The 26,967-nt window shown below is 38.1% G+C and overlaps 1 protein-coding gene across 31 annotated transcripts in view; it reads right to left on the reverse strand.

Moving 5' to 3' along the window:
• The window catches only part of TENM3 (teneurin transmembrane protein 3), a 1,330,479-nt gene that overhangs the window by 136,845 nt on the left and 1,166,667 nt on the right, over window positions 1–26,967 (reverse strand). For all 31 annotated transcript variants that reach the window (XM_032108354.1, XM_032108353.1, XM_032108357.1 and 28 more), the window contains one exon: window positions 2,983–3,220. In XM_032108354.1, the coding sequence (XP_031964245.1) occupies window positions 2,983–3,220 (238 nt within the window). The remainder of the gene's footprint in view (window positions 1–2,982; window positions 3,221–26,967) is intronic.

Consider the following 26,967-nt stretch of genomic DNA (forward strand, 5'->3'; position numbering starts at 1 on the left):
GCTCTTCTTTGATTCACTGGCACAATAGCACAGATTCTGGATAAGATTACATAATATTCTCAGAGATTTATTCCTTGACTGGAATATGTAAATTTCCCCTTCCCAACAAATTGATCTTTTACATTCAGTGCTTAAAATTAATGAAATACTTCCCAGGAAATGCACTAAGAGATGCTACCAGCTTATTTTTATCTACACATTTATGAGTTCTAACATACTTTTCCTCTGTCCATCTCTAACATTCATAATTGATTGTGCATTAGAAAAATTCTGCACATTCAAATATTTAACAGAGAGAGCATTTAAAGAAGTAATTTACTATGTATTTTTAAATATCAGTAATTTAGATTCTACTAAAACTAAGTCATGAGAATGTAACTACTGATACTGGTGCTCAAGAAATCATTACTAAAACTAGTAGGTGAATAAAAACTTAAAGTTCAATGATAATAAAAAACCTACTAACATTTAATTACTAAATCACCTTTTATCATATTGACTGAATATGACCTGACTCATAGTCATTTATTTGCATGACTTTGGCTGTCCAACCAGTAATTCAAGGAACAAAATGGAAAGCTTTTGATTTCTTCCAAAGTTCATACTATTCTCTAGTGCCGGTTCCTCCAGCAGATCTATTGGCTCTACAAATAAACCTAACTTACAGCAGGCTAGGGACCAGTCAAATAGTAAAGATCATTAAATGTGCAATGACGGGTCCTGCAGTCTGCAGGAAACCTGCAGGAAATATTCTCTTACTGTCTTGCTTTTTTTGTTAATGTAGATTTTACTGAGCCCAAATAGAGGGAAGACAATTTCTGCCTCTGCTTGGTAACCTTATTGTCATTTAAAGATGGCATCAAAGATGCAAGAAGCACTCACATAATTCAATTCATTCAAGTTACAGTTTTAGGTGCTCATAAACATTTAAGCAAAGAGTCTTTTTATATTTAAAAAAATGTAAATTGGCGTTTCTGTTGGACATCACTGATCTGTTACCTCACAGTTCATCTACTTAGCCACTAACAGCAATGCTTCACACAAATGCATTAATTCTCATTAATAGTACTTTGCACAGAGCCAAACTGCAGTATGTTCTAGTAAATACACAACTGAATCCAATATTATGAAATACATATTTTGAAGTCACTTTCACTACTACTGCAGGGTGATAGGGACTAAAACCTCCTCCAGGCTTTGCAAATACATCCCTGTCTCCTACATGCACATACACATACCCAGCCAATTCACTGCTCAGCTATACATGACAGCAAACTGTATGTCATTTTTATGCCACCCATCATCAATATGAGCCCATAGAGCTAGAAAGATAGTTGTGTATATATGCTGACATTCACATTCTCTACCTCTAAATGGCTGTCATCTAAGTCAGATAAAAAAAAAAAAGAGAAGGAAAAAACCCCCAACAATAAGCATAAGCTAGAATATTGCTAAAGAGGAAATAAACTTTCTTTTAGTCCAAGAAAAGGATGAAGAAAGAGACCTATCACAAAGTTGTTAATATAGTTGAAACTGAGCCTGAAAATCACACTCAGTAGGGAACCTTAACCAAAAGGGAAAAATCAATGACAAGTAAGATGGGTACTTCACCTCCAGAGTTCCAACCAAGTAAGACTATTAGAAAAACCACAGTAGTAGGGCTGTGTCAGTTTTTACATGAAATTTTTACATTTTAACTTATTCGCAAGTGTTCAAAACTTGAACACTCAAAACACTCTTAGGTTTCCATCAGGAATATTTAAAAGATGAAAAGACCTTACAAAAAATACTTAAGGTTGGAAGTGGCATTCTCATTCAAGTAGTCCTACACCTTTTAAACACAATAAAAATATATATGTCAATAGAAGCAAACATCAAAGACCTTACCCATCTACCTGAGATTAACTAGCATCAGGAAAACATTAAACACCTTTTTCCCACTACAAATTTTTTTGTTCTATAAGAAAATTCTTTCTTAATGTACTAGATTGTTTGAATATGATGATGAAATCTCTTCAGTGGAATGCTGTTCCACAGTGCTTATGTCTCATAACACAGGAGAGTCCAAGAAAACTAAGAAAAGGAACAGCCATTCCAACTGTCTTACAGAGGAGCTGCCTGAAACATCTATGGTGATAAAAACTACTTAAAAGAGAATCTTAAGGTCATGTATCTTTTAAATTAGTCAAAATCATCTTCGCTATCTATAAAACATAATTTAAAGGGATTCAAAGAATAAACCAAAGGGATTTCATAAACATTTTTGAGAATTACTGTCAACTTCACTATAGTAATAAATGCTCAGTTTAATAACTAAATTGGAATATTATGGCTTTCTTTAATAAAAAAATAGTGCTGATTGAGTGTTACATGAGTACTAATTAATCACTGTAGGTAAATTCAGCTCTGTGCCAGTAAGTCCTATCAATTTTTTTTATAAATCATTCTGCATCTAAAAAAGCTAGTGTCACCCTTCATATTAGCTGCTTCTTTCCTAGAACCAGTTATCAAGGACAAATTTATCATTTATCACCAGAACTGAGTTCTTTTGTCTCACCAAATCCTAGGCACCTTTAAAAACACCTAGTTTCACATAAGTATTTCTTTAAAGGTACCAAGTATAAGAGTTAAAACTATTACTGAAAGTTATTTAACATTTGATCTGTATGATGGTATATATTTGACACATAACATATCTGGCAAGCAAGGCAAGAAATTTCTTCAAACAGGCAAAATTCACAGATTATGAACAGGAAGGAAAATGCTTGTCTGGAAAAATTAATATACTCATTACTTTGGAATAGGACTGTAAGGGAGAAGATTGTCACTGCAGATTTTAGAGTGAGGACGTATTTTTTAGGACTGAAAACTTTTCAGTTTTGCTTGCTGAATGAGGGGAAGTATTAGCTGCGGGTCAACTTTCATTAAGCTAAATGTTTTCTTTAGAATTGCCAGAGTCTGTAGTAGTACCTAAGTAATTACCTGCTTTCCAGTGGTGCATTACTGCCAAGCACCCAGCTGTCCTGCAGCTGGACTGACTCAGGTGTGGTTTGCAGCTCGGCGGGCAAAGCAGCCGGCGGGGCCGGACTCTGATTCCTCCTATTTGTCAGTGAGTTTCTGTTAAGTGAGGTGATGGATGGGTGATGCTGTGCTGAATGTTGCTTGTGAGAAGGTGGCAAAGGCTGCAGGGTCGACTGGCCTTGGTTATTTGGAGGTTGTTCTAAGAAGAAAGAAAATTAAAGTTCGTTATACAACATCTTGGCATTTACTACAACCAAAGCAGAACGAGAAATTCAATTTAATCCTATCATCTAATATATTTGCATGTTATTCTATTAGCAGACATTCAGTGACATTCTGCAAGAGCAAGTTTACCCTTGATACACCAAGTTCTAATTAATATACAACAGATGGTAAAATTGCTTTTGGTTTTAATTTCAGGTTTTTTTTTAATCTGGTTTTATTAACACCTACAGAAAATAGCATCTGACAGATCCCCTAATGTGCCTTTAGACTTCAGCTTTTTTTAACAAACCAACCCTGAAATTAAATGGGTAATTTCAGTAGAACACAAAGGTTTTCAAAATGCATATAATCCCTATAATTATTTAATGGAGTTTTTTAAGCTTTATTTAACTGCAATAAATTATTACAAGCTAGTTGCTAAACAGCAGTAGACTACTCTAGTTTAGTGCATTTCAAATAAGGCAGATCTGCACTATGATCTCCTAATAGATGCTAAGTATTCTTTAGCAGAAGGTCACTCTGTGAAGCAGATGTTGCTTCATGGATATTTAACAGACTGATTCACATCTGATTACAACGTCAGAAGACTCATATACTTAATGACCGTCACATCCATTAGAACACACACAGAACAGATTTTCCAATTTCACACCATGCAATATAACTACAGCTTGGAGGAAGTCACAGGTGATAAGAGAGTCAGGCCATCAAAACAAAAGGAAATATTTTCTGACTTAACCAAAGCACACAACGCCCATGAAGCTTAAACCCAAAACCTCAAAACAGCAAAACCTGCAAACAAATACCTCCATCAATGTTAGGTTTTAACAATCTCTTCTGTAAAATTAGGGCAAATAAGTCATAAATTGAAGACAAACCTTTTACAACACAATGCACACAAAATTAAAGAAACCTTGACACTTAATTTACCACAATTTAGCAGTGAGTGATGACACTTAAACATGTAACACTTAACAATTATGTAATTCACATTGCAATATGTTTCCTAAACTAATGTAGCAGAACATACTTCATAATATAAATGCAAGTGTTAAGCAGAGCAGAAGATACAGGGCATGCACTTTTCTTGCAGTGCAAAAGCTTTCAGGTAGTTTTTAAATTAGTTGTTTGATTTCCATAAGCAATTCCCTTTTGGAACTGGTTATAACTGCAAATTGTTACAAACTCAATAATAAAACACTGGTACAGAGAACACAGGAAAAGTATTTATGTTGAAACAGACATTTCCAATAACTTACAGGTGACTACTATAAAATTAACTTAACTGTGAGCAATTTCCCAGGTCGTGAACATAAGACAACACAAAAATGTTAAGAAGTAGACTTAAATAGGAAAAACAAGTCTTTGGAATAATTTCCTTTCTGAGAACCACATTCTCCTTTCCAGTGATTTTTGTGTGGTCAACATGACTTTTGTCACAAACAACAGCAATGCTGAATCTCTCATTAAAAGAATGACAGCATTTATACTGCCAGTAAGATTTTCAACACCAAATCCCTAATATATTAATGAAAAATTCCCATCCAGGTAGGAACTGATCAGCTTTATCTTCACCAACACTGACACAAAGGCTGTCACTGCATGTGATTACAATCACTATCAAGGGCTTTAAGCCACATTTCAACAAGCCAGCTAAAGGAAAAGTTAACAGACCAACACTAGAGCAAAGAATTTTCCCCATATCTATTTAAAATTTTATCTGATTTAGATTACAAGCTATTTATCAGCTGGTGCAAAATTAATTGTGGCCTTATATTTTGTAATATATAGGTGCATGTGTGTATAAAAAATTATATATGTGCACATGTGTCTGTGTAAGTATTTACACATGTGTATATGCAAATATATCTGTATAAATTATTAATTACACTAATTAAATTACAAAAATTACAGAAAAATGGCAGGTGGGATGAAGAAATTCACGTTAATTTATTTTTAATCAGATAGGTTAATTAAAATCGTTCTTAGGATCTGAATTTTCTTTTTTATTCCCCTTTTTGACTCTCCTACCCGCCTAGCCTTTTGGGACAGTTTTGCCATGATCAGTGCAAAACCCTCCTCCACTGAAGCTCCTACCAGCTAAAATATTATCCTGACATCCCTCTTGTTCATTAATTTCTCTTCTCATTTACAATCTCTGCTGAAAATCAATCTTTTAGTCTATCATTTTAGTACTAAAGGTCTTGCACCATTCTCTGCTAAAGACAAAGTAAAGGATTAATCATCGTTGTTCTCTTGCACAAAGATGGGTGTGAGTGCCAGGCTTGTCTCAGGTAGGTGTCAGACCTTCCCACACACTCTACTACCAGTGAGGAATACGGATAGTGAAGGTTCTGTAAAGGATATTTATGTACTCCCCAAATAAATGCACAGATCCAATAATTACCCAGATAATGTGCTGGAAGAGTGAAGTTGTATTACTCAGACCATAGGCCAGCTATCGAGGATTTAGATTATTCCCCTATAAATTTACTATGAACCAAAAGGCCCTTCTGCTATATAACATATAAACATTACTGACACTGAAGATACAGAGGAATAAATCAAAGAAATTAGGAGAGGCTAGAAGGGAGCTAGAAAGCCACAGCAAGTGCAATTTAGCAAAGATCACTTGTCTTCCAATCCCACTTTCTCTCTCCATAGGATGCTGTCAAGTGACAATTTCTAGTGTCTGAGGGGGGCTTCAATTGGCAGGGGATCTACAGCTTCCTCAAAATCAAAAATGCCTGAAAAATCTGGAATGATTTATTTCTTTTCTAATTGTGCAAAAGCTACAGGTAGAATTGCATTTAACAAGGTTAGATTTTCTATAAATCAACAGAGGTAAAATCTATATTCCTTTAAATTTCCTCAGTCTTACACTGTCATTCTGAATGAGAGATCACTCAGGACTGCTCTTTGGATCTTTTCTTCAACCGGCCAGATTTCCCCAATACACAGTTCTTCTGATTGCTGCACAATTTCTAACAAAAACCTTAATGTTGCACCACTGATTTGTGAGGAAGAGATAATCATCACAATAGTCATGTTTTGAATACTGCTCTTAAACTGGAGCCAGATTCCCCTTCTCACTCTTTTAAGGAGTTAAGAGCTACAGAACAGCTTTCAGTATTACTGAGGCGCTCACAAAGATATCAGTCTTATGGAGTAAAAGCCTCTCAACATCCCTGTGACACTGAAAATACTCTCACTGCAGAAGCAGGGAAACTGAGGCATATATGTTAGGTGATTCACACAGCTCTCCTGAGAAATCAGCATTACTGCCAGAATAGTTCCAGGTTTTTTTTGCTTTTCCTACTTAAGGAGTTTATAAGGACATTGGGAGTTGCATGACACGATACGTACTTCATAAACTCTGCAGCACTGGACACTACTCCCTGTAATAATAGCCCTGCATGTGCCACAATGTCTGGTGTCGAGACTCTGTAACTCCTCTTTCCTCCCTATCAACCAGTGTGTTGGAAAATGGGAGTCCTGGAGGGAAATATTTCTTCCCTTGGTTATTGAAAAGACAGCAGCCCTGGGACTTGGCCAGATCTCTCACAGCAAACCACTTATTAGAAGAAAAAGCATTCAAATCTGATAAAGTGCAATTGGGTTGAAATACATAAAAATTATTCCAGAAAGGTACAGTTGCTTTGCTTTAAATTGGATTTTAAATGCTATCTTAATTGAGTTAATCAAAATGGGAATGTCTAATTTACACTAAAAATAAGCAGATATGGGTACAGGTAGGCTTATGTCTAAAAGTGTTAAGTTTAAATTATAATGTTCTTGTTCAGTCTAGACCTTAATGACTGTAGAGCAATCCCATTCATCTTAAAGAGAAGATTTCTGCAGCAAGAAGCAAATGTAAACTGGCCCATCAACCAGCCTGTCAAAGTTCTTCAGGTGCAACAAATAAACTCCATATTTTTGAGGCAGTTGTTGAGTAAGTCAGCATCAATAATTATGTATGTGAACATATGTACTGATCTCGGAAAAGTCACAAGAAATTTTGTAGAAAGCTGTCTTACTACAGTTACATGATTTTTGCAAAACATATTTAAATTGTTATTTACCCTAGGGAACCACAGTGAAGCAAAGCAGCCATTTCAATTGCAGAGGTAAATTATATGCAGCTCTGTAGCTTTTCACAAAACCTTTTCCTCTTTTATTTTTCAAAAAGTAATTTACATTTAATTAATTTTATCATTTAATTGTTACAGAATTTGAACAGCATATGAAGGAGAGACATTTATGATACCTACAGCCATGCGGGGGAAAGGGGTTAATTCAGAGGCAGAAAAGCAGACCAAGTATCCATGAAAAAAAGTAATTTGTTTCATATTTTCTATAACAGATAGATCATTGAGACCTGTCAGCTAGCTACTGATGTAAGAAAAAGAGGTGATTTCCATTTGATAAGGATTAGGCTTTTAAACAGTGTATAATTAATGTGAACTTGGGAGTTTCCATGACAAACACAAAAGCAAAGTCTTCCATTATGACATAAACATTTCAAATGTGAAAAAAAGAGTTATTCAATATCTATGTCTGAGAGACTCTTAACTCCTTCTGGTCAGGCTGCTCCTTTTCTATTCTCTTAGAAGAGTCTCTGCCATGGTAAAGAAAATATCCCTAATACATACTAGAAATAAGGATCTGGAGTAGACTGAACGTTTTAGAAAACTGGTAACAAAAAATACAACCTTTTGTTTGCAGGTGTAGTGGTTTGGTCCAAAATACTCATTACTGTTTATCTGCTGTGAGATAAGAATTAGGAGAAATGCAAAACAGGCACCAAACTTGAAAGAATATAAAGAAGTTTATTAACAGACCTAAAAGAAGAAAAAAAAATTATACCACCTTCAGAACTCTCCTCCTCCCCCCACCTTCCTCCCTTCTCCCACTGACAATGTGAAAAGACAACCCTTAAGATGTTCAGTCTGTTTACCACTGTCATAATAACCTTGTTCAGTCCATTTAGGAAGAGGAGTCTCTTCTTGCTCATGCTATGAAAACATTATCACAACGAGACAGCCGCCCACTTCCAATATTGTTCAGTCCATTTAGGAAGAGGAGTCTCTCTGCCTGCGTGTGAGTCCTTTCCCCCGACTTGCAGCTTTTCCCGCAACTGCTTTCGAGGGTCCACTCTTGAAGTTTTTTGGGGTACAATTTTAAGGTTGAGCCGTTCAGAAACAAAAACAGAGGCCCTTCTCCTTCCCTGGGAGCAAAGGGTCTTCCTCATCTTCATCTTTAGGACTATCTCTGGGAGCATCTCTAGGAACTGAGGTTTTCTCCTTTCCCATTTGGAGCAAAAGTCCTCATCTGGTTCATCTCTACGGACTGAGGTTTTCTCCTTTCCCGTTTGGAGCAAAAGTCCTCATCTGGTTCATCTCTCCCTGTCCAAACTTCTCATGAAATTACAGCTGCGTCAGCATCTGCCTATCTCAGCGCAGGTGCTTTTGCTCACGAGTTGAACACTCCAGCTCCCATATCTTCATGAAATTACAACAGGATACTCTGATATATCATAGCTTCACAACAGACTTTCAGCTTTAAGCATCTCCTCTCTCTCTTCCCTCAGGTTTTCAGCTCTTCACAGCAATAAAAAGGGTTAATCTCACCTCGGCCTTGCAGCTTTGCAGCTGGAATGTTGAACTTTTCTTATCGAAGTGGAGAGGGGGGAGAGCCAAGCCGCTCCAGCTGCCCACGGCAAGGCAGTGGGGGAGGTTCCATGGCTGGAACAGGTCCATCGGCTCCAGGATGGCCGTGGCCCGGCCCGGCCTGGCCCAAGCAGGGCCTGGCCGGGCCCGCTGGCCTCCACACGGGGCCCGCAGCCACCTGTCCCAGCGCCGGAAACGAGAGAGAGCTTGGAGGGGGAGTTTGCCTATTCTTAAATGTGGATCACAGAGGTGATCACAACTTTAAGTGGCTTAGAGAATTGTCCATATTCAAACTGGCCAGCTGATAGGTTCTATCAGTTCCCAGAGGAAACTGTAAGCACCCCTTAGCAAGGACGTCCCTTCCGGGACTATGCTTGCTAACCTATGACAGCAGGTCACTGGTCCCTGGTCTGCTAGCCCCTGACTGCTAGCAGTAAAAAGTAATTTCTCTAAGAACTGGTTTGATTTCCTCAATAAAACCCTTCAATGGACTTGAAATTTTACCTAATTGACACATGGCCGTATCTCCAAAAGAACTGTAAGCAGAAGTGGGATTTACATCAGAAGTCCCTGCAAATTGAAGAGAGTGGGTATTATGACTTAATTAGTCCTAGAGCTCCCAGAGGAGCTCTTTTTTAAACTACCTGCTTACAGAGGGTAAGACAGGCTACCTGTACTGCTACGGCCATGGCTTCAGGGATTCTGTGGGCAGTAAAACTGATCACTCCAGCTGGGAGCACCTTCCATGAGAAGCCACATTTAATTAATGAAAATGTAAAGAAGGTTATGTGTTCAGAAAAAAAGGGAGTATTTAAGCGTTCATTTGTAATTAGGCACATCTGTCCTTTGAATGAACCACTGCTTCAGTTTTTTCTGCCAGGGTGTGCAAGGCTCAAAGCTTCCTTTCTGATCGTTTACTACAAGCCATAGGGGTAATTCAAGACAAGTTGCTGTATGTACTTTTGTTGTGGCTAATCCCAAGTATTTGCTTAGTCTTATTCACATCCAAATTGGCTCTGCTCTGCCAACTGCTTTAAGGATCCAAACCACATGCTCAACCCAGGGAATGCGGTGACACACTGCCTACCACCAGAGGAGAGTCCTTTCACTCTGCTTTGTTGTCAGCTTGCCCATCCTTTTCTGCGTGGTTTACAATTAATGGACATAGAGATGGAAACAGAATTAACCTGAAGCCACTGCTGCTGACTTCCCCTTGAAGCACTCTGTGCTCCTGTGCTATATACACGGTGACAAGCATAAGGAGAAGTGACAAGGACACTTTGATCCAGATATGCACCTTGTGTGTGTGTGTATACTATTATAATATAAAATGGGCAAAAGGCAAACAAGTAGCTTGATCAAAGTGGGACAATGCTTGTCTCCTCATCAGTGCAATGCCTGTAGGGTCTGACAATCTGTCAAGCTACCTGGGAGTGAGAAACTCCCAGTGAATTTAATGCAGGATAAGCTCTGAAAGATTGCATTGCCTTGCTTATGATTGCCTTGCTTATGATCCTAAGTTTGGCAGAAATAATAAAGAAAACCTTAATTTTGTTATTTATATTACACATTTTCCTTTAGATCTCAGCATGACTTTACTTTTTAAAGAGAAATAAACGCTTCTGCTCTGAATGGGAAGAATGACTTATTTGATTGTGGAGAAACTCAGAATGATCCCATGGTTCACATGTGGTGTCTGTCTAAGACCAGATGACGAGAGGAGAGAAATAGCTGGAGCTACCTGGAGGGCAGTAGGGTAGTCCCTAACATGCAACATTGGTGTTTAAAATTTAAAATTTTGTGTACTACAAAGTACATGCTGATAATTTCCTACACCCTATAAGGACACTGTTCTTTAATATACACAGGAAGACAAAGAAACAAGTCATGCAAAATAACTGCAAGCTTTAGGAACTGAAGAAAAAATACTTTTACCAATGTCTTTCAGTTGTGTTATCCACAGGAGCTTTATACTTCCAGTTAAAGCTACACTTGTAACTTTCGCTGTTTCACATCCACTGAGCATAGTATTTCCCCTGAACAGCTTCATAGTGATAATATCTGTGCATTCTCAGATGTTTTGTAATTCAGCTCTCCCTAATGTTTTAGAACCTTACTGCAGAAATAGAAAGCACCAGTTACTAGTCTATTCACAAAAACTTTGTAAAGTATGTGAACTGAACTTTAAACTTGCTTGAAAGGCACATCTTTTTGTCCCTGATATTTTTAGTATAAACAAGCTGAAAAGCTATACCCTGTATGATATGTGACCCTATGAAGATAGATAACATAACTTTCTATTTTATGGCATTTACTTTGAAAATCTGATTAAGATAGATGTCTCCAGTTTGTAATTCTTCAATGTCATGTTGTCACAGTTCCCATCAGCAAGATGCTTTAAAGTCTTTCGATTAATATTGTATGCCAGAACTGAAATTACATCCTTTGTCGTTTAGTTCTTAATGGTGCAAGTGATATCTATCAAGTAGTGTTTTATGAAGCATGTGTGATTTTTATTACAGGCTGTTTTCACAAATCTTCTTCAGGTTTCATAAAGACTGTTCATGGTTCACAACAAATATGCCTTGCATTTAAAATCATGCCAATTCTCAATGGAAAATAAACCTTGGATTTTTCAGCAAGGTTTATGAATAGAACAAAACTCTTCCTTAATTTAAATCTGTATATAATCATCTTAATTAGCAAAGCAAAAATATTACTGTAAGCCCCTCCACTTTGCACGAGAACTCTATAGTATAAAAACCCTCCCAACAACAAAAAATGTAATAATGTATTCACAAGTTTCACAAGTAAAATGTTACATTTGCCAAATCTTCTAAGTGCTCTAATATTTAAAATAAAGATGGCACACAGGTAAAACAGAAGCTGCAACATTCCCCTCTAATCCAAGTACAACAAAGATCTCAATTTGCAGCATCCATATTTGTAAAACAAGATACACATAGTCAAAATCTCTTCAATTTACTGGAAACCAAATAGTTAGGGGCAGCTGAGAAGGAATCTTAGGGTTGGCTATTTTTGGTCAACCTGCCATTTAAGCAGAAATCTGCAAAGACAATAAAACTTAGGCCTTAGATGACACATGAGCAGAACATATTTTTCAAGTATTTTTTTGTCGAAAGACATAAAGAACTTTCTCTTGATGCCTAACAAAGTTAGGCAAATACACTGCAGGAAGAAATACTGCCCATTGAGAAGAAAGTGGGCATTTCTTCCACAGATGGTGGTGAAAGGAAAAATCGCAGGATTTACTTCTTAAAGGTTTATTAAATGTTGTTTCCACTCTCTGTTGTTCACTGTGGGAACGGAACCAGCTCACTTTTAAAGCATTTTTTCCATTAGCTGGAATCGATTCTCAAGGCATTCCAACATAAACACCTCCAGCCTGCAACCACTCCATTAACCCCTTCAATACATATGTAACACACAGTCAACATTATGGCAGGCAAAACCTGTTTAAGTTAAATACCATACAGTGATAATGTCTTCTTATCTGGTACTTGTATAGGGGCTAACAAAAGGTAGTTACAAAAGCATGTGGGGTGAAAGAACTCAGATTTGGAGAACAAATACACCCGGCTCAAGGAAAACCACTGATGTTACCATCCATAAGGCAGACATTTAAAGTAACAAAGTAAACTGGACTTTGCCAGTTTTCAACTGAATTGTGGAAGCTTAATCAGCTTATGAAAGCCGAACCCGAGATAAATATTTCAGCTTCAGTGAAAAAAGCTATAGTGGAACTAGTTCAGCAAACAACCTTCCTAATAGCGGCCTCTTTATCCCCAGAAGGATTTAAGAAGAAAGATGAAAAAAGAAAAACACAGAAACACTGCTAAAGTAAATTGAAATTTAACCTGCTGGGGTGACATGCTTAGGATTTTGCTTCACAAGAAAATGAAATAAAACGGAGAATATAAAACCCATGATGGCAACTATGCACACAGGATAAACGAGAAGCAATAGTGTACTTCCAATCCTGCTGTTGTATTACAGGAATGCCATCTCCTTCCACCCCAGCCTAACCCACACAGTAGTTAGCAGCAATACGAATAGACATTACTTATATCCTCTTTTTAGGACCTGAGGTTTGTAAAACCAAACAAAATCCTCCACTGGTAAAATGTCATTGACTTGTTTCCAACAATTTACCTGGAGATCAAACTGGGAAAAGTTGGTATCACACTGTGAAAAATGAGAAAAGCTTGCTCACTTGAGATACAAAAATGACACTCAGCTTATATTATCCAGAGATTCAAAATATAATAATGCAGCCTTCAGTGGTGTGCTCCTGGCCTGGCTTCTCCACAGTGGAGTTCAGATGTTTTGCATGACTGTGGGCTCAGGGTTTTTTTCCCCACTGGGGCATAGCAGTCTCCTAGAGCAATAGCCTGTGAGGAGGGGGATCACCAAGACCACAGGCTTCACTTAGCCATAGTTTTTTCCATTCAGAATACACCTTTCTGCATCTTCATAAATTAAATCATCTTTCATCCTTATTTAGAGTCAGAAGTGAGAAAGTTATGCAATTGTTCCTAGCTTCAGACAATCTTCTTTGCTGCTAACTGATGGAAATCAGTGGAGAAACATGTTTTCAGTTAACAAATTGAAGGCTAACTCTTTAATCAGAGAATTCAGGTTTTGAAATGAAAGAAAACAAGACATGAAGTCCAGCTGAAAGACTTTGTACGGGGAGAAAAAATTCAGCTTTCCAAAATGGTGACAGGGGACTGGAATCAATTTGAAAAACTTTTGAGTACATAGCCAAAACCTGCCTGTAAAACACAGGTAAAATGATGCAGAGTATGCCATTTCCTGCTTTGCTCACCCTGCACCTTATGCTTATTCTGAATACAGACAGACATTTAATTTTGACTGCAAAAATTGTGATTTATAAATAATGTCAAAAAGAAGAGCCATGCTTCAGCTGTAAGCAGAATAAGTTCTACGATTCAGTCACAAAGACTGTGTGCTAATATGTGTAGTCGTCCCGTACCGCATGCTTAACTGGAGTTCAATGCAGTTTGCATTGCAAAGTCTGATGTATGACTTCTTAATAGATTTCTTAGCATTTTCAAGTGTTAGATAATTTTGGTTCTTATCCAAAATCATTAATCCAGAGTGAGCTATGTGTAAGTTTATCTTCTGATTTTATTTCTTACCACTTCCAAGAAAAACAATTTACCAATGCTATTTATTTTAGAGGCATAGTCACTACTGTACAGGTTAAGAAAACCTAAACTCTTAAAACCTTTAACCTGAAAAATTACACTCACAAGCCATGATTATGTAGTGCTTACAGATGACACAACCAGTGCTGCAAAAACTTTCTGCCCAGTGAATAAAAGAGCATCTAAAGGCTCTTATACTACTAAACCTGACTTTTACTGACATATGGCTGACATTCATGAAGAAGGAGCAAACCCCTAGTTTTCCTCAACTTCAAGAGCCAGAGGAAAAATTCTGCAATAAATAAGTCAACTGAAGTTTTTGTCATGGACTTGCAATAGTTAATGCCACCCCTTCAATATTTTGCAAATTTACAAATCCAAAAGCAGTTTGAAAGGCCCCTAAAATTAGTTTATAATAAGCAATTAAATTCTTTACCAATTTCTGCAAGCTCAACCTTGTCTGTACACACAAGGCCACACTAATAAAATCTGTGAAAGATAAGCTAGGAATGGGAAAACACAATATAAAACTTCTAAGCAAAAACAGGTGAGTTTGTTTCATCAGATTTGAAAGAACTCAGATAAGAGGGATTCATGTTTTACTTTGGAGGAAATGAAAATGGAACAGGGGCAGTGACATGAAAAGAAAACCATGTGGGAAAAAATGGTAGAATTGCACAGAAAAGAGGTTGAGTGAATAATACACAGAGGAGACCTCACGAAAGTGAAGAGATGAGAGAAAAGTTCTGAGAAAAATGAGAAATCATATACAATTTCATTGGAAAATCATAATAATCAAAGTTTTATGGAAAACACAGAAGTGAGATGCTTACTCTGGCTTGACTTTTAAAAAAGCAATTTAATCCTGGCCTCTAGAGTTAAGGCAAAAATTCTTACAGACTGCAGCTTGGGCCGTACAGCAAGAGAGAAGAAAAGCAGTAGGTCACCATATGAATTTTTGTCTCCAAATCAATTAATTGATCTCTTATCAAGTATAAGAAATATGCAGATTATGAAAGACAGGAAAAGAATAGGGAACCAAGCTTCCAAAATAGCTTTTAAATACTTTTTCTCTCAGCTGTGTCAAGGAAGAGAAATGCATAATAGGGGGAGGCCTCCACAAGAGCAAACTGAAGAACTATTGTTCTCTAATGACTTTAAATAAGCTTTTTAGGCTTACATGTGAATTAGAATTTTGCTCTTCCTCTCTATGAAAAAAAAACCAACAAAACCACTCTTGATTTTAGTAAGATATTATTCTATTCTAATGACAATCAAATCTAGTTAGGTATCAATCAAAAGAACAAATCCATTGCAAAAGATTTCTTAAAAGGTATTCTGGGTTTCCAGTACAGCTGCTTCCCTTTTCAGAAGGAAGATTGAATCATTAACCCTCAAATCAAACCTCAACTTTGAATTGCTAAGAGTTGAAACAAAAACTACCTTTCAACCTGACTGCCTCAGTTCATGTAACTTATCAATAAAACTCTCCCCTACCTACCACAGCATTTTAAGAAAATCTATAAATTCAGAGGTGCAAGTGGACATGGAGAGTGATTTTATTAGACATTTGTATGTGTTCACTATTTATATTGCAAATGCTGTGAAGGACAGTACTACACTGAACAGTTTAAACAGACTATTGTAATTAATGATAATAAACAATTCTGTTCAATATGAAACAAAAAGTTAAGGGTGAAAGTTCATAATTTTAAAAGAATTTATAAAACATAGAAAAATGAGAAAATTAGTTTTTCTTACACTTAAATTCTCTATATATTTTCATAAATGACTATAGGTTTTGTCTTTCCTGTATGTATTTTCAGTGTCCTAGTTGTGTTGCTGCTACAAAGCTGTTTCTAGCAGATGATCTTCCACATCAGTTTCCAGCTAAACTTTACAGCTTCTTGCCTGAACCAAGCTCCTTAAAAAAACATGGCTGATTCATGTCACAGTAAGCTGTTCCTTTTAATAACACTGCTGTAGTTCTCAGACAGACATTCACAGAACGAATAAGAAGTAGAGAAATCACAGCTCACTGCTACCCGCTTCGATTTAAATAGCCAACTAGATAGTATACACAAAAAAGATCCCAAAAGAGCAGAGCTGAAGTATTTTTTTGAAAATAAAGTTTTTGAAACAATGGCAAAAATTCACAAATAAGCACAAAAAATATCATCTCCACGGTGCAGTGAAATGTGATGAAATCTCTCATCTACCATTAGCAAATGCAAGCTGAATTCATTCCATGACGCTCCTGACTTCCAAGCAACTGCAGCAGCAAAAGAGACGTTGCTGCTTCTTCTGGGATAAGCAAAGGCTAAAAAAATGATTAATTACAGTTTTACATCCTTCTGGCAGAATTATAGATTCCACATATTATTTAGTTCTTAAAAAAAGATTGATCTGAAACCTCCTAATAGTAACCTAATTTCCACATATGCAGAATTTGCATTTCAAATTACTTGATGTACAGGAAGTGTGTAAACTCCATTTATACCTAACAGCTGTCATTTCACCAGTAACAAATTTGGCAAAAGCATTTCTAGGTATGCTAGGAGAGCACTTGCGAAGACAGCTTGCTCACCATGTAACACTGCTGATTTATGAAGCAAGCTATGCCCCAGTCAAGGGGGACAAGATTTTACACAGGCACAGAGCCAGCAGAGATCTGAATGACTGCACTCCCTGAAAGCCTGCTGCCTTCCACTTGTGGGGAAACACCTCTCTATTTCTAGCATAATCACACCCCCTCCACCTGAACATGTTCCTGGGTCCATCTTCTGGCTAAACTATCATAAAGGAAAATATCTTTCTTTTTGTCTTCCACTGAAACTGCAGCACTGGTGAAAAGGAACCCGTGTGTGGGGGTGGTACATGATTGCAAGGGAAACAGATGGTCTCAAGCTGAGAAGTCTGGTATTTAACATGCTTTTGTAACTACCACTGGGGGCTAAAACCAAGCATTTCAGGACGAAGAATTGTTTCATGGTAAGATCGCAGCAGAGCATGTCAGGAAATCTCTTTTTTTATTCCTGGCATAGCCAGTGGCATGATCACAAGCAAGAGAGAACCTTTGTTTGTCCAGCGGTCTTACTGCTGAAACTGGTTAACAATACCTGCCAAGGCACAGAGGGCTGCAGGAATCAATTATGTGCCCAACAGCTCTTTTCTGCTCTTGGAATGGAAGAGGTTCTATGAGTAAAGGTCTTCTGCTCTCAGACCAAATTTACAATGAGAAGTGCTCAGACAAACGTGTTTGCAGAGAAGTGGAGGAAGGGTAGGCTGTGTCTGCTGAGGGGTGACTCCACACTGCTGCCAGATTGCGGAATAGGAGGGGATACTCAGAATACCAGATTTCTTTCTGATATAGGTCAGGTTTCCACCACCTGTGGGTAAAGAAGCACATGTAACCCATCCCACCTGCTCCCTACAGAACTGCCTGCAGCCCATACAGGCAGTATGGGCTACAGCCCATACAACTTCCTAGCTCCATACAGGTTTAAGTGTGAAAATTTCATGTGCACATCCTTACCCAAGGTGCAAGGTTTCACAGCTTACAAGTGGCATCACAGGAGAATGTCTTGTCTTCCACAAAGATAAACCAATCTCACAGACAAGGTAACATTTTTCAGGAAAATACTGGGTTGCTTTATAATCTCAGGTGAATTAATCTATTAGGGATTCACACTTTGGAAATACAACTCCAAAGAAATTAAATACAAACAAAAAGGAAGACTTCGAGGTACATTAGCTGCAAAAATTCTCGCAGAAGCAAATGCTTTTAGAAGCCACAAACATGTACAATTAGAAGCATTTCTGAAAGCTGAAAGCCTAAATAGCTGTCAGCAACTTCACCAGCAAGTGCAAGTCATTTACAACAGCAAGCAGACAGATTACCAAGATAACAGAAGCACTGATTAATCGTGTAGCCTAAACTGGCAATGAAAACAGAGTAGAGCCCTGTATGTGTGAATATTTATTTTTAAATAGGTATGTTTCAGTTCCAAGTTTTCCTCTTTTAGTTGTTACCATTTAATAATAATCATTGAATCAAATTGCTCTTTTAATTTTTGAAAATGTTTAGAAGTAAAAACCTGACTTTGTAGATAGCCTCCTCAAGACTTTTCAAATCTCTTGAATACCACTGAAATACTGAACAGAAACTAAGAGCTATTTTTGAGTTGCTACAACAGTTACAAAATAAGATGCTTGCATTGCAATATTCTTCCATAACATCACAAACTTCAAGCATGGATTCCAAAATATTTTATAGCCCTCAGTAAAATCTGGGCGAAGATCTATTGAATTTTGGTAAGTACAGACCTTTTCATGGCACATTACATGTATCATACACACTTCTTTAGAGACAAATGGAAAATCTCAAGAGTTTTCATGGTCAGTGGTTTATATTCAGAACCTTTTCTAGCTGTACAGAACTTCTGAAACAGACAAAGAAAAATTTATCTTCAAAATACCCACAGTATGCTGGTTTTGACTGTGTGGAGTCCTACACGACAAAACACAAAAGTGAACCAAATCAGTTTGCAGAAGTGACTTGAAGTGAAGCTGGCTTTAGGCATTGCTGAACAAGAAAAGTGGCCAGTCCTTTACCTCTGTACTGACTCAGGGATGATGGCAAACTCTCTGTGGAGGTGGCTACAACAATGGAAACAGGCCAAGTGGAGAGATACACCCCTCTGGGCTGCTGAATTATGGCAAGATATTGGTTGCTTGGGTATAGAATGTGATTGTAAAAGCACCTCACGAGATGCTCACGAACCCAAGAGTCGGGGCAGGGAAGAACACTGAAAGAATGAACAGGCGACCAAGCTGCTAGAATTGAAGTGGCTCAGATGGAGATGGACTGGGAACACAAGGGTGGGGCTGTTTTTATAGTTTGATGGGCTGATGAGTCCAACAGGACATTTAGGAAGGGATGCAACAGATAAATGGGCTTGTGGGCCGAGGATTGAACTTAAGTACAGATGCCATAGCACAGGTTATCCAAGAATGTCAAACATGTACTATAATCAAACTAGTAAAGCAGCTAAAGCCTTTTTGGAATAGAGGGTGAAGGCTGAAATAATATGGGGAAGCCTGGCAGATTGATTATATCACACTACCATGAACCTGTTTCACCATGTGCTTATAATGGTGGAAGCGACCCTGGATGGTTGCAAACATACTGTGTGACCCACGCCACTAGTTGGAATACTATCCTGGGCCTTGAAAAGCAGGTTTTATGGTCACACAACATCCCTGAAAGAACTGAACCAGAAAACAGGACTCATTTCCAAGACATTTCATAGACACATGGCATTGAGGGGGTATATCACATCCCCTATCATGTACCACTGTGGGAAAACTGAATGATGATTTAAGTTGCATGTTATGGGAATTGCTATATCTGGAATTCCTGGTTGCTAGCTGGGCTAGGAGCAGGGGGAGGAGTTCACTGCAACGTTAAACCCTATAAACTGGCCCAAAGGGTCCAGGGGTGAAGATGGAAATGTATATACCTCTAAACTGTTGTAACCCATGATTTGAGTTGTATTTTTAGGCATTAATATAGTATTAACTATCTAAGCCAATGGAGGAGAAGCCTTAAAAGAAGCAGTTGCAATGCAGCAGTGACTAGACCTGAGTTGCCTTTGGTGCCCAACAGCTCCATGCAGCACATCGCCTCTCCTGTCCTGAGTGACCACTGGAACAGATGGAGGACCAAGTCATGGACTAAATGAACTCAATGGACATTCGTGGATATTTATGGACTTTTTACAGACACTTCACAGGGGTGGTTGATAGACTAAAGGAATGATATCTCTATATTGTATCAAAGGTCCTACACCTCGGCTGCGGCAATCTCAGGCACAGCTACAGGTTGGGTTGAGAACAGCCCTGTGGAGAAGGACTTGGCAGTTGATGAAAAACTCAACAAGACCCAGCAAATGTGCACTTGCAGCCCAGAAAGCCAAGCAAACCCTGGGCTGCATCAAAAGCAGTGTGGCCAGCAGGTTGAAGGAGGTGATTCTCTCCCTCTGCTCTGGTGAGATCGCACTTGGAGTGCTGTGTACAGTTATGGTGTCCTCAACATAAGAAGGATGTGGAACTGTTGGAGCAAGTCTAGAGGAGGGCCATGAGGTTGATAAGAGGACTGGAGCACTGAAGGCAGGCTGAGAAAGTTGGGGCTGTTCAGCCTGGAGAAGAGAAGGTTGTGTGGAGACCTCATAGCAGCCTACCAGTATCTGAAGGAGGCCTAAAGGGAAGCCAGAGAAGGCCTCTTCATCGGGAACTGTAGTGACAGAACAAGGAGTAATGGGTACAAATTAAAAGAGGAGAAATTTAGGTTAGATATTAGGAAGAAATTTAGGAAGAATATTATTGTGAGGGTGAAACACCAGAACAGATTGCTGTGGGAGTTTGTGGATGCCCCAACCCTAGCAGTGTTTGAAGCCAAGTTGGATAAGGCCTTGAGCAACCTGGTCTAGTGGCAGGTATTCCTGCCCATAGCAGGGGAATTGGGACTAGATGACCTTTAAGGTCCACTCCAACCCCTTAACACTGGTTATATGATTATATGATGATTAATGGGGATCATGGTCAATGAGGATGTATTGAAATTTGTGAGACCTGAACATGACTTAAATGGAGTAAGAAGTTGAGAGTCTGTTGGTTTTGGCTGGGGTAGAGATAGTTTTCTTCACAGTAGCTGGTATGGGACTATGCTTTGGATTTGTGCCAGAAACAATGTTGATAACTCAGTGACGTTTTAATTATTACTGAGCAGTGCTTACAGAGGCAAGGCCTTTTCTGCTCCTTGCTCAATCCTGCCAGTGAGGAGGCTGGGGGTGCACAAGAAGCTGGGAGGGCACACAGCCAGGATAGCTGATCCAAACTGGTCAAAAGGATGTTCTATAAATAGGGTGTCATGCTCAGCATATAAACTAGAGGCAAGGTTGGCTGGGAAGCCACTGCTCAGGGACAGTTAGTTGGTGATGAGCAAAAATTCTTTTCATTTGCATCACTTGTCTTTCATGGGCTTTACTTATCTTTATTTTTCTTTATCTTTGTTGTTTTCCTTTCCATTACAATTTATTTTTTCTTACTATATTTTAATTCAACTCTTAAACCGCTCTTGTCTCAATCCACAAGTTTTCTCCCTTTTCCTGTTACAAATTCTCTTCCTTCCGTCCTGCTAGGGCAGGGGAGAAAACAAGTGGCCATGTGATGTTTAATTGCTGGTTGGGGTTAAACCATGACATGCAGCTACCAGCCACACCTTAATATCCTAGAAGTCTAGATACAAGAAACTTACATCCTCATCCCATGAATCAAAATGGATATATTTTTTCTAGAAGGCAGCTGGCTGAGGTTGCTGGCATGCAAAGGTCTACCCTTGGCCAGCAGACAACCACATGGATGAACACATCCTGGTTTTGACTAGGTCTGACAATAACCTGGGGGGTGAGTCAGACTAGCAGGAAAGTATATAAAATGAAGGTACTTGCAGCGCCCCTGGGCCCATGCCTCATTCAAGTTCAGAGACCTGACATAAATCTTGTTCATTGTTTCTTTCTAGTAGGAGCTTTGTGGCTTCTTTAAGTAAATGCCATTTGATTATTATTTATCATGTCTCCAAAACATTAAATTGCAGAAAAACATCACATCTGCCAGAGGCATGACTCCTGCTTTATGACTGTTTATATTCAATCCTCACCCAAATGTAGGCCATGGAGGTGCTACTGAATATTCCACACACTATGAGAATACAGATGAAAATTGTTTGGGCCATCAAAATAAATGACTCATATACTGAAGTGAGAGATTATGCAACCTTTTCTTTAGTAAATCCCAAGAAAGAAATTTGATGGCTGATGTGCTGCTGCTCATGCCAGGTCATTTTCTATAACAGTTACATGTACAGCTAATCTCATGTCAGTTTTCATAGTCCCAGCTGGTCAATTCATCAGGCTTGTGTACAACAGGATGTGTGAACTCTTCCGACAAGATAAACTCTCCAGATACTCCAAACTGCATTGTACTTGGTACAGATCTTTGCTGAACATAGGCAAAGATTTACTCCCCCTAGAGCTAGTGCTCAGTAGTTTGTTTAATGGTGGAGGCTTTTTCTAATACCAGTAGTTTTAAAAAGCTTTATAACAGTTTCTTCCTCCTGATAAAACCAGAGTAATTCTGGTTACTGGTACTTAAGCCACAGAAGTCAACACTAGTTGGTACGTGTCCCTTCTACATCAGAAACAACTTTCACTAAACAGAGATGCACTTTGAGTTTTCCAGTTTGTGCACACAGAACAAGAGAGAAAAGCAGACTAGTTTCTATGCAGATGGGTTTGTCCCTGTTTAAAGTATCCTCAGTGTCTATCAATTAGGCCATTTCATTAAGGCCTGAGCTTAACCATATCCACCATTCCTCTACTGTATTTACTTACCTTTTTTTTGGTGTAAACTCACACACAAGAATCATTACTGAGCAAATAAAATCTTACTTGAAAAGTAAACATCAAGAAAGAACATTCAAGAAAAGTACTTACTAGGTTCAGTCTCACTACTACTACTACAGTAATAAGGTTCCTCTTCACCCCCAATTCTTTTTGTATTCACATAGGAACACTGTGAGGAGCACAGCTCTAGGAAACACATCTGCTCTTAGAGAATAAAGAATAAATCATATTGTGTTTGGTACTGGCAGCACTGTTACAGCTCTTGGAATATGAATATTTTACACCATACTCTAGGTATTTGTGCATATAATACAAACTTACTGTTAAGAAAAATATAAATACATGTCAGAAATACATTTTATTACTTTAGGAATATCTTTTATACTTGTGACATGTTCTTACTTGTCTACTAGCACACAAGTGAGAAGTTACTGTGTCTGGTGTTGCCTGTGATAATTTACATCTCCCTAGGGAAAAGGGTGCTAAGCTTTCTTCAAACCACTTATTCTTGGCACCAAAACTGAGCAATTACAGCTATGTCTCACACTTTGTCTTTTAAGGATGTGGCATCTTTATTACTTGCAAGAGAAAAATGATTTCTCCAATGAAGTTTTAAAATCATTGGGTTCAGACTAAACACAAAGTGCTGTCTATAAAAGACAAAGTTAAATTTGTATACAGCTCCTATCTCTATGGTATATGACCACAAAAGCCCCAGGCAGAAAAGTATTCATTTCTTGCTTTTGCTCTTAGCAGTACGGAAATTTCAATTAACAGTTTGGAAAAGTTTCCACAAACATTTTGTTTCTGTACTAACAACTACTGGATTTTGACCTAGAAATTATTATTTAAAATTCAGTTGAAACTATATGGTGCAATGTCAAGTTTCAAAGCCACAAGAGTAGCTAATAAGAGTTTGCTTGAGACTTTTAACTTGTAAAATCAAAGACTAACATGTAAATGCAAAAATCACAGCAGCTTAGAAAAAGACCTCAAAACAACTACACGCACAAGAGCAATTAGGAAATTTGTCTTCAGCTGCAAAACAAAAAATGTAACACTGAATGCATAAAGCTGTCCAGTAAAATATATTCATTGCATCAAATGAAGGACATGATAATTACAAGTACTTTCCATAAATCTCAAAAGCAATGTAATAGAAAATAAACAGCCAATAAAATATGAACAATTTTGAAAAAAATAACTCAAGCTATTAGTTCTGAGATACAAAATTATATTGGTCTCATTAATCAGTTCAAAATGTTATATTAACGAACAGAAATTACATTCTTGTAAAGTCTTTCCTTTACAAGGTAGTTACTTCTGTAGAGTCAGTGTCTGCTTTCCATATAGTGAATAAGAAAACTACAGAATAAAATACATGTAACTAAAAAAAAATTAAAGGGCCATGCAGATTTGAGGGATTATAATAACGTGAAACCCATTCTGGGTTTTTTTCTTTTTTTTTCCCCACAGTTTTTTATGTGATTCATTGTAAATTTTAATATACCTTGGGTAATTCACTTTGTTCTGTTGCACAGTATTTTATTGCACCATTCATGTAATAATGACATGCTGACTGTACGAACATGTGGTTGAGAAATATGATGGAGAAATTACTGGACTGATAAACGGATAATATAATCACAGGTAAAATTCTTGTAAGTTTCTAAAATATGACAGCAGATTAAAAAAATTGTAAGCTAATTTCCTTGTGCCTTAAGAAAAACAATTTTGGTATTCCCCTCCTTCCTTTAAAAAAAAAAAAAAAAAGACAAATAATACCTCTCTGCAAAGAAATCCCTTAAAAATGCAAACATCTGGGAAAGGAAAAAAACAAAGCACAATGGCAAATATGCAGACACAAGCGCCCAGACATGTCAAAGATGTTTCTACTAGCATACAAGAGAATGATAAAATACTGAAGAAAGGATGGTGAAAGATGTTTAAAACAAAATTGAGAAAAAAGACTGACAAGGGAAAGACAATGGCACCCAAGAGGAACTTCTGTCCTAGGACATAAAAGCAGTAGCTATCTTGTTGGTGAAATTTTCTTCAAAGAGCAATTCTGGATTTTTTTGTTGTTGTTTGGAGTGTTTTTCCCCATTGACCATCATGCAGGGTGCCTCAGAACTTTACTACCCGTATTTTCTTTCCTTTAAACTACACTGGTCCCAACCACACAACTAGAGCATTGGAAGAGACCCTGGATTGCTTATCCATGCCGCAGACGTTCATCCACTCAGCATGACAAGGGCAGCTCATCCCCCGTGACCGCGGAGCCCTCTGGAAAGCAGCAGCACCGGCGGAGGGCTGCTCTGCAGGGTGTGCGGCCGAGGGCACTGCGCGCCCGGGGCGGCCGGCAAGGCACGCCAGGCCCCTCGGACGCTGCTGGACAGCCAGCTGGGGTGCTGGGGGGTAACTTCTGAATTAATTGCTGGACGAAACTAACTACTGAGCTTTCTCTGAGGACACACATTCCTTCAGGGTGGAAAGCACCCTCAGGTGTGATCTCGCTCGTGTGTGATGTGAGAGTCACCAAGGCAGTGGCGCGTGTCCAGACAGGTTATTTTTTTTTTTTTTTTTTTTTTTTGGTAAAAGCTTCCATACGGTAGATAAAATGCTGCATGGGTTTTTTCCAGCGTTTTTAAACTCTTTTATCCTTTGTCCAACAGTTAATCATTCATCTCACATGCAGACACAACCATGTCACTGTCACTGAAGTCATATCCTGATGCCACTCTAATATTATGATCCTTCCACTTATGCAAAAAGCATTCTTATACACAGCACTGCTGCTTAAGTCCTGCTTGCTGACTGCCTCTCACCTCTTGAACAAAAATACTTTCTCTAATGGGATGAAGTGAGCATGAAACACAATAGAGAACACAGTTCCTAATACTGCTTTCAGTAATGCATTTATTAATGTCTTCAGAGAAATTTGGAATTCCAAACTTGACATTTGTCTGTTAGATATATGGATTTTAAAATATAATCTAATAATATTATCAACATTTGGGGGGAGTAAGATCTTTATTTCTAGAACAGATTTGCTTCTGCACCAATTGTTAGCTTCAGCTAGTAAAACCTAGCCATTTGCACAATATTGTGTGTTAACAGCAGGCATACAAAACTATAAAGTAGAAATAAAAAAGATGGAGAAAATGGTCAGAGAAAAGCACAAATCCAGATGTTAACTTTCACATAGTGACTGTAAAGAGCCACTTCATCTCAAATTCACACATTAAAGACTCTGACATTTCAGGTCAAGTGGGAGCATCTAACCAAGAAGTCTGAAAACAGCTGCTCTATAGCAGAAATGGTCACATTTGGGCAAATTAGTACCATTACCAGTACCAATGTCTCCTTCATTTCTGTTTTTAATCCTCTTGTAAGGCTATTAAGGTATTCAGGAACATCTCAGTTCCCTGGGGCAGACAAGTAGCCTAGCACCCAAAAGGTTAAGATTATCCTGCCCTCTTAAAACCTCATGAGATTGATACTTTTCCTCTATCTTCTGGCCTCTCTGCAGCTGCAAATTCTCCCAACAGCCAAAGCAGCCATCAAGAGAAAAGACCACGTGGTTTTTTTTGATCAATTTTCATCTCTTCTAATAGCTTTCCTGCCACAACAGGATAAGAAGGATCAGAAGCAGGCAGGATGTTAGTTTTCATCCCCAATTATAAAGGAACTACACTTCTAAGTATTCATGTTTGTGTTTTTGCTGACCCTTCTACAGATGGCTGGACTATTCTCAGAACAGAAAAGAAGGGTTAAAGAAAATTTTAGATAACAAGTGTTGTAAATATGGATTAGAAGCAAAATTGTTATTTTTTTGTTTCAAAAAACATACACGTTGCATAGCATTCCATTCCTTTAATGTGAAGACACTAATATTAAAAAAGAAATATGACATGGTTATTTTAATTATGTAGAACTGTAATTGGCATTTATTGCGTCGGGCTTCAGAGGGATAGAAGCACGGGATGGAAAGCTGATTTTTTCATTAAACAGCTGCCCCAAGGCAGATACATTCTGAACAAAGCACCTTTTCATGAGATATACCTGTCCCATGGAGAGAACAACAAAGGGAATGAGGAAGGGGATGTAGGAAGCCTGAACAAGGAGAGAATGATATGAAAAGAGTCCATTAAAAAAGAGGAAAAAAAAAGGATAAAAGAGAAAGTAGTAACTAGGATGGAGCAGCATGGTATGGTCTAATAAAGGTTAAATGACAATCAATAAGAAAAAGATGCTTTCAAAGAAGAGGGCAAAAAGAGGGAAAGGAGGAAATTAAAAGCGCACACTTAAAGAATAAGAAGGATTAAAACTAAGATGGAACAAGAGGAAAAAAATCCAATACCCAACCTCTCCAAAGAATGAAAAGGAAAAGGC

This window comes from Corvus moneduloides, chromosome 5 (assembly GCF_009650955.1).
Source record: "Corvus moneduloides isolate bCorMon1 chromosome 5, bCorMon1.pri, whole genome shotgun sequence".
Taxonomy (NCBI): Eukaryota; Metazoa; Chordata; class Aves; order Passeriformes; family Corvidae; genus Corvus; species Corvus moneduloides.